Source organism: Orbicella faveolata, unplaced genomic scaffold (genome assembly GCF_042242905.1).
Source record: "Orbicella faveolata isolate gen_17 unplaced genomic scaffold, um_ofav_v1 contig_1, whole genome shotgun sequence".
Lineage (NCBI taxonomy): Eukaryota > Metazoa > Cnidaria > Anthozoa > Scleractinia > Merulinidae > Orbicella > Orbicella faveolata.
Window position 1 is genome coordinate 3217501 of NW_028301536.1, and position 13341 is coordinate 3230841.

Sequence of the window (13341 nt, forward strand, 5' to 3'; positions counted from 1 at the left end):
ATGTATTAACAAAGTTTAGAACTTAAGTAAAGAACTGCTATATCGTTTGTCGCTCGTTAAAATCTTTAGCGGTTCCAGACATTGTTGTTATTCGAGACCCCCGCAAACGCGTGACTTGACAACTTTATGTTATATTTTAATATTTGCCTTCCAATATATAGAGTCGGACAGAATCCGAGTGTATGTGCGCGTGCGGCCGAGAACTCTGGAAGAATCAAAACGACAAGAAGAACTTGGCGTTGAATACGACAAACTTGAGGTTAGTAACTCGAAAGTGCGAATTGATAGCGTGATCAAGTAATTCCCATGACTTACTTTTTTTTCTTTCACGCTCGTCAATTTAATATTGTTTTGATATTGTATTTCCGTGTTGATTTGTCATATTCGAAAGCAATTTTCTAAAGGTGCGTCTTATTTTCTGGAACTTTCGTCTTGAAACTCTATTTGCACACAGACTTTAATTTGTTGTTTTGACTGTAATTGCATCTTATCGAAAACAAACGTGCGTTTTGTTGTGCATGGAATAATCGAACGGCAAAATGAGCATTGTATATTACTCACGCGACTAACAAACAAAGTGCAAGCTGACTACTTAAATATATTAACTTGGATTAGTGAAACAGAAATTTGGAAAAGTTTGTTTTCGCTTCGATTTAAATCGGCACTAGTGTTCTCATGTAAATAGTCATTTGCGATCTCATAAGAAATCTTCAACTGAAACAGGTCAACGGTCGTAGAATGTTTAGAAACTTAAACAAACCAATATTTTTGATGGACAATTAAGAAAATAAAAGAATTTATTTTAACCATTGGAGATGTCGAAAAGTATTTGCCTAAGCAATAGAGCGTACTTTGAAAGGATATTTTCATTTTATTCAAAGGTCAGTTTAAATTGATTTCATTAAATAAGCATGTATAATTCTATTTGTGTGCCTGCGGTTCTTACGTGTAAACTACATACCCTTTGCAACATATTACCCAAAACTTAACAAATTAGTAATAGTGGAAAGTGGTTGAATTAAATAGTTTTTCTAGATGACAGAGTCTAAAGTTTGGCTTCTTTGTGGTGGACAGTATGATTTTAAACCACCAACAATGCAAAGAATGATAAACATGTGAGGTTATTAAATCACGAAAATGCAACCAACCAACCACTTGGGAGACAGCAGAAGTAGGGTAAATAAATTTGTGTATCAACTTTTGCCTTGCACCAAGCCATAAAGGTTTAAGAAAAATCCTACAAAAAGGGCTCTGTAAAATAATTTATCCTCAACCTCCTGATAAATAATTTCAAGTTTTGAGTAATGATCACAATTATAGTCAAAGTAAATTGCAAAGTAGCAATCAGGTAAGTAAAATTTTGTTTTATTTTGTAATGCCATAAAATGTAATAATTATTCAGCTTTTTAATGAATTAGTCCAACACTTGACGAAATAATAATTAGACATAATTAGACCAAGGTGACACGTCTCACCTCTATCAGAGGCACAGGAGGAATCAGTAGCTAATTGCTCACAAAACAATTAAATGTTGTTCCAAAGCCGTTAACTGAAAAGGGAGCAAGTACATCTATTTACAGTTTATAGCTCACAAAACACTATTTTTGTTTGTATTCCTGTAAGTCTCAATCAATTAATCAATCAATAAACTTTATTAAGTGTCTAAAACTTATAGTCAGCCCGAAGGCCGACTAATCAGGGGCACTCCCAATAAAATTACTAATAAATTAAGTTAATTAGTTCGTATAGTGTGATCGTCCGGGTGAGGGTAGCTCTGAAAAGAACTGTTGTTGGTGACTGACGTTTCGACAACCTGAGAGGAAGTCATCTTCAGAGTCAAGTGAATAGTTTTGTCAGTCGATGATGTTGTAAGTCTGGTCCGTTGAACATGATTGGTCAGTTTAGCCATGATGGTATTGGCTGAAAGACTTGTGTAAAATTTGTCATCAGTCATTGGCGGGTTTCAATCTGTCTATTGTTAGTCAAATTAGTCGGTTTTTGGCGCGTCTTTTGTTAGTCAAATTAAGTCAGTCTGTTGGAAGTTCGTTTGTCTTTTCAGAACTACCCTCACCAGGACGATCACACTATACAAACTACTGATACAGACCTGGGTTCAAAGCATTTATTAAATTAAGTTAAGTTAAAAGTTACCTATCACTTCTTATGGTATATATACATATCTAAAATTCCATCTATAGCCATAAACCTTTCTGTTGATGTCCATTAATATTTGCAAAATAAGAGTCATGCAGTGAGTAATTGATTATACCACACCAAATGCAAAGAAGTGCATGCAAATTGAGCCTTTGTGGTAGTTTTACCACACATGAAGCTGCATTGTTTAATATGTTGATTGAAAATTCTTTTTGAAAGCTCAATGGCAGAGAGTTGTGCTAGTGTAGTTGACTGATCTGAGGGACATACTTTTTAAGGGAGTAGTAAGAAAAATCCAGCACAAGTTAAGTGGAGGAAATACAATGTGTACTAATTGAAACAAAGAGACAAAAATATATTAATTTTGAAAAAATATTGACATGAATCGTGGGATCTTGGAATGGGATGAAAAAGGTTCTGAAAGGTGATTTGGGTTAAAAAGGAAAAACTGTCAGTGTAGAGAAACAAATTGCATGCTTGGTCATTGTTCCATCATTAATTTTATTCCACTCTGATTGTCACAAAAATAAAAGCAAATTTCTATTTTAGTTACCTTTATTATTAGCTCAGCTATCCGTGGGCATGTTACAATTGTAATTTTAATTTGATAACAAATAAAATGTATGTATGTATGTATGTATGTATGTATGTATGTATGTATGTATGTGTGTGTGTGTGTGTGTGTGTGTGTGTGTGTGTGTGTGTATGTACTATTTTGAGATACTTTTCTTTGACTGAACTTTTATTATTGCCATTCAATAAAATAAGATTATTAATAATCTTTATAAATTAACATACAGTTTATCGTGAAATAATTGATAGTTTCAGACCTCTAAATGTACCTCAGAGTATTATTTAAAGTAAATTAACTCTAAATCGTTTAATCAATTGATATTTTCTTTTTCCTTCTAATCTTGTTAATACTAGCTACCACCTGATATTTAAAAAATATATATATCATTGAAATGAATTTGCATATAATGAAATTGTGACAAACAAAATTAATCTGAATATTTTCTCACTCTCAATTTTCTAAAAAGACAGCATACCAGTATATATAATTAGGTTACAATGTAACAGTAAAACAGTGAAACAACATTTTAAAATTCAGACAATTCAGGACCCAACCACACCCTCTCCCCTTTCCCAGCACAACCTCCTTTCAGTGATTGGCATCAAGGCTATGACAGTTACTAGGAACATTTGTAATGTATACATCCTTCATGACTGCATGGATCCTCTTAACATTGTTCATGCTATCAATTAGGTTTCACTCTATGATGCCAAGGAAAGAAGATACAAATTTGACAACATCTTCTCTTCTCAAGCAAGCAATGGCGAGGTAATACATGTACCACTCCAGTTTATTATCATTTTTATATAAACTAAATATGTTAAAATAAGGAGTTAATTCATTCAAGTGACTGTTTCAATTTTCTTCCCATTTTTGATAGCTAAAGATCAAGCAAGTGTTAATAAACATTAGTACATGTACATGTCAGTAATTGTCGGTGAATTTGCAAAGTGATGAAAAACTCAAAATATGACATTTTATTAGCTTTCATTGATGTTTTAACAATATGCAAATTTCACTTTGAAGCCTGGTGCTTTTTCAGTCCCTGAGAAATGTCCTTTGTTTGACCAATAATGCTTCATACATATAAAGAAACTGATGGGAATGCACAAAGAGACATACATGCACGTGTATATGTGCACATATGATTGTGCATTTATGGCATACTTGTATGCACAAAATACAGTGTATAAATTGCATATGTGTAGTTCACTTATATCTGAGCTGCACTGTGTGTAACTTACACCTTAAATATTCTTACTACGTACATGTAAGAACATTATAATTTCCCATACAGTTGTCTGTAATTTTTTTCCCGTGAACCGCATCAACTTAGCCAAATTTACAGACAAATAAAAGAAAAATCAGAAAAATCAACTGAGTGTGCATTTTCTAGTTGAGCTACATCATTCAAACTTGGTGAATACAATCTTCTACCTATAGTATTTTAACATTGCAGTTCACAAATTGTTCAAAATTCAATTTTTGAAAAAGTTATTTGTCATGTAATTCCCATACAAACACTGTAATTTCTGACCACTTTGCCTCTAACCTGTCAAGATGGTGTTGGAAACCATGATTGAGATAATTAAGTAAACAGAAATTAATGTGAATGCTGATTATTTAACCAGCTGTCAATTGATACCACTGTATACATTGATGTATATAGTCAAGTATCCTTCAGTTAGTTATTTCCTGTTTTACAGGTTTTTAAAACTGTTGGCAGACCACTGGTTGATGCAGTATTCTCAGGCTTTAATGGAACTCTCATGGCATATGGCCAAACTGGTACAGGTACGACAAAAATATCTTTATAGATACCATAATTTTTAGGTAATAAAACTTGAATACTGCAGTAACATAGAACCCAGGTTGGGGAAGGGGGGGGGGGGGGGGGAGGGGAGGAGGAAACTCCTAAAGGGGTGGTTATGCTTTTCGGAGAATATTAATCAAAACCTTTTCTAATTTAGGAGACGAGTCAACTTTTAATCCCTCCCCTAAAACTGATGGCATCCTCTAAAATTTACACTCGTGCAATTTACAACCCTTAAAAGGAGAGACCTTCGACCATCTTTTCCCCTTTTATATAGCATTTGCTGCCTGCCTCCCTGCTCCAATTATGAACCACCCATGTAATTATCAGTACCAAAACACAATAATTGTTAACCCCCAAAAACGATTAAATGTAGTTCCACTATTATTCTTTGTTAGGAAAGACACACACCTTAATGTCAAGTGATGGCATCTGTGTTCAAACGGTGGAAAAGCTGTTCAAGAGGATCCATTTGGACAAGTATCATGAATACAAGGTAACTAATTTTTAAAGAAAAATAATTGGCTGATAACTTTAAGTGAAATATGACACTGCTCAGAATGCTTGCATTCTCACTTCTGATAAAATGCAATACCCCTTCCCCTATAAAATTTTATGTTAAGTGTATCTGTGATTTGTTTTTGCTCGAGCAGTGCTTGTTAACTGGTAAACTCTTCCCACCTCACCCTGTGCCATTAAAAAAAAAACATGGAAGTCTGTTCTCTAATATGTAAAAAATATTGTACCTACAAATATCCTTGGGATATTATTCCAATATCCCCCACTCCCATTTTCCATTGATTCTTTACCATTAAGGTACGGTCCCTGGGAGCATGAACTATCAATCAAAGTCAAGAAATGTACGTTATCTCCTGCACTGTAAGTTTCAAATAAATTTGTAACTTACTGTGGTTTTAATTTTGTTTTCTAGGTCTACATGTCTTATCTTCAGATCTACCAGGAAAAGATATTTGATTTGCTTAATGCTGCTAATTCGAAGGTCGAGCTTGTGCTGAGAGAGGATCCCAAGAAAGGTACGTTTTTGACATAAATTTAAGTATCTAAAACTATAAATGTCCCGTGGAACCCCATCAATCTGGTCACCAATGAGCCACAAAAATCTGGCTGTAATATGCAATAACAGGGTGGCTGTATTAAAGAGGTTCTTGAATTAAATAAGAAAATGGCTGACAGAGCTTTTGTTTGGGCCAGAATAAAGTGGCTGTAAAATTACGAGATGGCTGTATTATTTACGGGGAGGCCATAAGATGGGGTTCCACTGTATATAATGGGAGAACATAATGGCGTGTAATTAGCAAATTTATGCTTATACCGAGCACTTCTTAAAGTGCAGTTGGGAACCCTTTACTATCAATTTATTACATCTAAAAATTAATCTATGTAACATGTACCCTTATATAGCCAGCACAATTAATTTAATCCTGATAAGTCCTGAACTTCAGGTGGGGGTGTATGGCGCACTTCCCAAAAGCCTAAACCCTATTTATGAACAAAATCTGCCCAATTCCCTACCCTGCATGTATTTGTAACCTGATCAAAAATTTGATACCCCATTTATGATGACTCTGAAATCAATACCCTGTATCAGACCTGCCTTATCATTAGTTCCTTATAGTTCAGACCGATGTTAAAGGCATTGTGAAGGGCTTTTGTTGAAGGTCTAATTGATAAATCATAATGATGACAAAGTAGCTCCTTCAAAAAAATATACCCAGTCATACCGTATGTATGACCAAAATGATCAAAATCGATACCCTATTTATGACCAACATGGCTGAAAAACCATACCCTTTGGGGCCACACATACCCTTGTAGCCCATATAAGGGAGTACCCCGCGACTTAGAGATGGGCAGGCAGTGCTCCTGAGAGATGAATAAACATATATGCACCCCTCACCCCCACCCCCACCCCCCCCCCTTTTTCCCTTAAAGTCACGCACGTGTGATTACCTAATTTTGTTACATGTACATTAGATGAATGAATACGTACGTCTAGGTTACATCAAATTCATATTTCATAGGAAACATCTCTTTTTTGTCAAGGTGTTTATGTAGAAAATCTGTCCGAATTTGTTGTGGGGGACACTGCCGAGGTTCTTTCCTTGCTAAAACTGGGCAAGAAGAAGCTTATTTTTGCTGAAACACGAATGAATCGAGTTTCTAGCAGGTAGGTTTGTGCGCGATATGAAAGCTTACATAGAGCACTGAAAATTAAACCATTTATGAAGCTAATAGGCTTACTAGTCATGACTAGTTCTCATGCTAAACTGACAATGACGATGCCCCACGTCTCATTGTCTCAACAATTCGAAACAATCTGGGAAGTACTCGCGTCTTCAGTTCGGTTCATAGATATCTTAAGCTTGCATAAAACTCAAGTTCCTTACCGGACCAAGTGGAAAATCCTAAATATTTTGCTCCCTGCTCAGTAATCCCCCATTGAACTAGAAACTAGCTAGCCATCGAGGATGCTTTCCGCGCTCAGCCCCGCCCGCCCTACGATGTGCGTTCGCTGTCTACGAGGCATGCGCACGTCAACACTTCCGAAATCTTCGTGCCTGCTACGATTTTATCCTGTTCAGATAAAAGACTGGCGAAAACGCAGAGACAAAATCTCGGACCCAATCTTCTAAATAATGACAACAGACCTGTAAATCAGCAATCTGAGTTGATCCTGACTGAGCCGTCCAAGTTTGTACCTCTTCCCAGCGAAATGAGCCCAACAATCTATACCCCTACCTTGCACTGACATACATTAATAACTCTTTTTTTATTATTATTATTTTGCTGTAGATCTCACTCTGTGTGCCAGATAACTGTGGAAAGAACTCGTTGTAAAGGTAGTCTCAAGTCTGCAGCAGAGGGTAGGAAAGCAGTGAATAATTAATTAACTCCTACTGTTTTTAGGACACATATTCATAAACACCCCTCCAACCGTGCCAGCGCATCATGCCCACCGTCCCGCTTTCCCGCTGTCTGCTATCTCGCATAAGTGAAAATCATATCTCGCTTTGGCAGGGCTTTGGTATAGTACGAAGAAACTAGAGTAGCGCTATTTGCTGCCTTTTTTAAATCCGCTCTTTACGTATGCCGCCTACAAAGCATGATAGATGTCTCTCACATCCCGCCTTTAATTTCACATCCCCTCAAACCAGAGCGCCTATCACTAGGAGCGTGCAACTCCCATGCATATCACGGCATTTTTACAGACCGGTCTACTTTTCCTGCGAAATAGGTCAGTGTCTGCATGAGCGCGCATCGGTAAGGGAAAAAATGGCTGTTTTTCTTTTTAATCTTCCGGTGAAATGAATTTAAGTCCGTGCTTGTGATCGTTGATGGATCAACAGGCGAAAACAACTCAAAATGTGGTTAGACCACAAGCTTCTTAAAAGGTTGCTAGCAGTCATTTGCTTTACTAACAGGTTCTTCAAGTGAGAGCAATCTTCTGTCACTGTCTTCTACCGTGACTCCTCCGTCACGCAAGACAGTTCGATCCACAGGCAGCCTGGACCGTCTTCGCGACGAAACCAAAACACAGAGTTCACCTTTGAAAGCTTCGACCCGTAGACCGCAAAGCTTCATCCCGCGCAGGACCTCTACCCCAGCTTCCAAACGCAGCTTGTCACGCAACAACGAGCACAGACACAGCTTTCATTTGTCGTCTCTTCCGGAAATGAGTGTCACGCCTGCTCGGCCCAACCGCTGGTCTATTGGAGATATGACTCGCGGTTTCATGGAGTCGAATGAGTCATTACCTAACTCACCGAGTGCCTCGGAAGGGAGTGATCTGCAATTTTGTGTGGATTCCGAAATGGAAAGCAGCACAGAAAGTGAAGGATGGGTAAGACTGCATTGGCCTTCTTAATAAAAACACAGAGTAAGAAAGATGTTTGAACGTAAAAGATATCCATTTTGTCGGAAATAATAAATCAGGATATTGCTGAACAGCTATTCAATACCGAACATCTCTTCCTGAAGCGTTCACATACTACTAACGTTTTTTCTTGTCTGGGTGTAGGCTCAACTGAATCTTCTCTCTTACAGAGTGCTTCCGGTAGCCCTGAAGTTCCCGAATATGGCTTTGGAGATGTAAATATTAACATTTTTTCATCTAACGAACCTAAAATATATCGTTACAGCATACTTCGTCGACAGAAGCAATGCAACGTCATTTATTTGGACGTAATTCATGCCTCCGCTTGTGTAAAAAGTTTCCAAAAATTCGAGTTGTTGGAGGTTAGGTTCCAAAGGGCAAAATGACTTTTTTTCTCCCAACGTTATTGATCATTGATGAAAGAAAACAAAAAAAACAAAACAAAACAAAACAAAACAAAACAAAACAAAACGCTTAATTTGTTGAGGTACATCTTTCAGAATTATCCTTAAACGAAGACAAATTTTTGTGTACGCGAAACCTAATTGGCGAAAGTTAGTTTGCGTTGAGGGCTAATGCGTGGTTCAATTCCACCTGTTACCATATCCCCCTGGCATACCTCCGGGCATTTGACATCTTTTTCTTATTCGGCGGTCTATTCCCCGTCCCCGGGCACGAAAAAAGGAGACAATTCAAATGCCCCGGGACTACTATCTATACCTCAACTATGTGTGTATTTGTACAAGATAGGATGGCAATATCCGGCTTGCTCTACAAAAGCAAAAACAGAAGTTTTGTCACGAACGGAACGCTTTTCTAGAGTTTGTTGAACGAACGATGCCACGTAGAGTAATATTTATATACCATCTATCGAAAAAAGTTTGATTAAAGACACCAGTCGAGCACGCTTCCGTATTTTAAATAGAACTTAATATATAATTACGTTCGCGCCTTATGCTCGCTTCACCTCTGTTGCATTTGTGACAGAACTCTGTTTCCAAGAAGGCCAGAAATCCAAAAGTTAAGAAATAGAAAACATGTACCGTGAGTCTATCGAGTTTTGGTATAAATCTACTAGCGTTCTATCACGAATGCTGTTCTCTGATTGGCTACGCTACTCATTATCTATTTAACAAATAGATGCCATGTTGCCGTGCGTCTGTTCAGTAATAGATCACAGATGACGTCAAAATGTTGTAAGAACAAAAAGTGGCACACGAGGCGATAGCCGAGTGTGTCACTGATGTTCTTACCACATTTTGACATCTTCTGTGATCTATTACTGAACAGACGCACGGCAACATGGAATCTATTTGTTTTATATAATAACGAAACAAACTACTACAGATAAAGCTTTTTTTTATTTCAAAATCTTCCAACATAACTCGAAAGCCGGCCTTTGCCCACTTTGGCGAACACGAAAAAAGCCATTTGACGTAATCTATTGTCCATACAAAATGAAGCAATCTCATTGGTTGCTATGCGCAACAAAGAATTGTGATTGGTCCAGGAAAATCACGCCACTGTCAAACTTGACTCGAGCGTCGCTTCTCGTGGAATGAAAACTTACAGCGAAAGCAGAATTGAGCTGCGAAATCTACAAATCTTGAAGAAAATGCTGAAAAGTCAAGTCGGTTTTTGTCATCAGAGCGATCCTGTGAGCCGAAAAGCTTGGACGTTGCCTTGAATATTGCAGTAGTTGAAAAATACGCTCGGAAAACTTGCGGTTGTGGTTAACGTGGAGGCCATTCGATTCGAGTTTTGAATGAAAGGAGCGTTAGTGATGGTGGAAATTTGTGTCCTCTGTGGTTGGTGATTCTCAAATCAGTTTGAAATAAAGTCGGAGACACCTTTTAGCTGCAATACAGTTGGCCATGAGCTGTAGTGAGCTATACTTTGCTCGCTGCTGTGCCCTGAAACGGACTGGAACATTCGCATCGGAAAGCAAGGTTATGTGTTTATTTTAACTGATTTTAAGAAGCGGTTTTGATGTTTTATTCCTGACATCAATCAGTGTGTCAACAATTATTTTGAGACTGAGAAAAGTTGAATTTTTTCAATAAATTAATCTCATAAACATTTTGTTTACTAGGTTTGTTAAACTCGAGATAAAGTAATGGTTCTCGGCTTACCAATTTTGCGTTTGGTTTAGTCTCGCTCGACTGCTGACTGAGACAGCTCGAGTATTTTTTCTGAATCATTTTCTAAAAAAAGAAACGGCTTTATCTTTCTCCTTCCTGTTAGACTATGCTTCTCGTTCCTGTTCAATGCCTCGACAAGACGTTTTTGTACCTTGTCTTTTGCCCAGTCATGTAAAACATTATCTAAATTCTCAAAACTTTCCGCCAATTTAAAACACAGTGGGAAAAACTTTGTAATGATGACGTCAATCGTGCGTCTGTCCTCTAATAGATCATAGGCGAGAACCAATCAAAATGCGAGAATAACTTGGGTTATTATATAATCTGTGATAGATAGTGAGCAGCGTGGCATTGTGCGCTTGTTAACGAAATGACGGCCGCTTCTTGGCGTTTTCGAAATGTCTGTGAAGAGGATTTAGATAAAGTTTTGAACGACTAGTAGATTTATACTAAAACAATTAGATTATTCACTCTTGATTTCTATGCGTGATAGTTGACGAGGGTGCAGCCCAAGTCAACTATCACGCAATAGAAATCTCGAGCACATAATCTAATTGTTTAATAGAACACGATTTTTAACCAATCAGCGCGCGTATTTTGTTAGCGCTGTTTTCTATTATATTGTTATATTATATCAGGAGCCATAATCGGGGACGGAGACCGTAAGTCTTGGGATCCGCGCGCACCTATGATATGCGACAATTTTTCTATTTTTAGAACAAATTGCGCCATCCTGACGTCATATATCCGCGCGGATCCACGCACATGTCGGGGGCTCTCGCGTGGATGTTGTCACGTTGCGTGATCAAATGGTGAGAGTTGAGAGATTCTCTTGCGTATTTTTCACAGCGATGGCAGGGAATAAGGCAGGGAATACGTACCAGGACGCTTATATGTAGTTTTATGCTCTGAGCTAACGGAAAAGGTGGGTTTTTCAGGGTCGAAAACAAGACTTCAATCTCGTGCTGGGAATGAATAACAAGATCTGCTCACGCTAGTTGTAAGCTTACGCGTATGTTTTTGCGTTTGTTCTGACTTAAGAATATATCTACTCTGGTATCGAGTTAATTTGTGAGTTTCTCAGACAATGGTTAATCATAACCAAAACCTGTTTTGATGGTTTCTTATTGTTTCTACTTGTTTAGTGAGTTTGCAAAAGTTTTTGAAAGGAAAGTCTGACGCGTACAATTAGCTCATTTGCATAGTGCAGCTCGTGCACTTTCAAGTCCGAGTCAGTGTTCTCAATTGTCAGCAAATCTTCACAAAGATTTCTTTTGTTATCTTTTGTGCTGAGATGCTGCAACAAATTTCACGAACGCAAAAAAGGCTACTAACATCATGTGTGTTTCTTCAACATAAGCATAGTAAAGTTTTACACTGCGAAAATGAAAATAGACAAGGAGTTTTGATAACTCCATCAACAAAATCGAAATCGTTATTCCAAGTTGATTAAAGAAAGCGTGATCGTAACTTTGCTGATTATTTCTCCTTTATTCACATATTTTCAGCTAAGCTTTTAATTTGTTCGCAAACATTTATCAATCTTAAACATATTTAAAAACTATAGAGCTATTGTTTGAGTTCGATGTACGCTTTCACACGAAAGTGCGGCGGAAGTACAATTTGTCATGTTTACTGACTGTACAAAACACGCATCGGCGGGCGCTCTCATTCATCGAGAATAGAAAATTTACTGGATTTTTACACGAATAAAACTGAGCAGTATCTACGGACGTAAAGTTATTAATTAAGCCTTGATGAAGCATCAAGCGTTGCTTACAATTCAAGCGAAACTCAAACTAGCAATTGTTTTGTTTTACTTTTCGGTCGCGATAGACTGACAAATTCTTCGCAAGCGTGTGGCAAGAGGAGCTAGGAAACTATATGAAGTCCTGAAGCTCTGCTATATCTAAATGTATCCAGCTAGTTTTTTGCTGTGTAATGGAAAAGCTGTTAATCTTCAACATATGTGAAATTTAAAGTGGAGTAATGTGCAGCTCATGTAAAAGAAGCATCCGTCGGAACACAACTTGGTCAGCGATATACATAAGCTTACAGCGGAACATACCTAAATTCGACACTGTCTTACTTCACTCAAACTGCAGCAGCTTACGACGAAAATACTTAAGCAAAATTCCAACAGACGTAAACGCGTTGAGTTGTGAGCCAAAAAGATGAAAAATTTCGGGAATTTCGGACGCCATTTCCCCCGCGCGACATCCGCAAAAATTCTCGCAGCATGTACGCGCGTGTGCCGCAGGTGATGGCGCAATTTGTTCTAAAAATAGAATTATTGTCCCATATCATGGGGACAGCCCCAATACTTGAAATAGCGCACGCTTACGGTCTCCGTACCCGATTATGGCTCCTGATTATATTATTATATTATTTCTGTTATATCGGAAAACCAGTGTTAGATGATTATTAGAATTGTAATGCGTTATTGACTAGCTGCGATTAAAACGCTGTGTTATTACAAAGAAGGGAAATCAGTCACGTCCAGTGAGTTTGAACAATATTTCACATGTGATCGTACTACCGCGAAACTCATCGTCGCATTTAATACATTAAAACTGCAATTTGTATTAAATTAACTCACCGTAGCTTCAATTATAGGCATTAATTTGTAAAGATTGTTTTTTTTTTTTTTTCAGCCAAGCCGAATCAAACTCAATCGGATTTGCTACAAAATACCTCTTTACGTCCGGCAAGCGGAGCGTCGCCATTGCTTTGATAAACCACGTGCACGAAGCAATTTTTTTGA

The 13341-nt window shown here is 37.7% G+C and overlaps 1 protein-coding gene across 3 annotated transcripts in view; it reads left to right on the forward strand.

Moving 5' to 3' along the window:
- LOC110052586 (uncharacterized) overlaps positions 1 to 13341 on the forward strand; it is a 30459-nt gene that overhangs the window by 363 nt on the left and 16755 nt on the right. Inside the window, exons 2-10 of one of the 3 annotated variants that reach the window (XM_089285141.1) lie at positions 162 to 259; positions 3422 to 3496; positions 4435 to 4522; positions 4940 to 5037; positions 5473 to 5575; positions 6606 to 6729; positions 7356 to 7426; positions 7985 to 8403; positions 8607 to 8651. In XM_089285141.1, the coding sequence (XP_089141267.1) occupies positions 162 to 259; positions 3422 to 3496; positions 4435 to 4522; positions 4940 to 5037; positions 5473 to 5575; positions 6606 to 6729; positions 7356 to 7426; positions 7985 to 8403; positions 8607 to 8651 (1121 nt within the window). The remainder of the gene's footprint in view (positions 1 to 161; positions 260 to 3421; positions 3497 to 4434; positions 4523 to 4939; positions 5038 to 5472; positions 5576 to 6605; positions 6730 to 7355; positions 7427 to 7984; positions 8404 to 8606; positions 8652 to 13341) is intronic. The other 2 variants (XM_089285148.1, XM_089285156.1) reach the window with 2 other exon arrangements.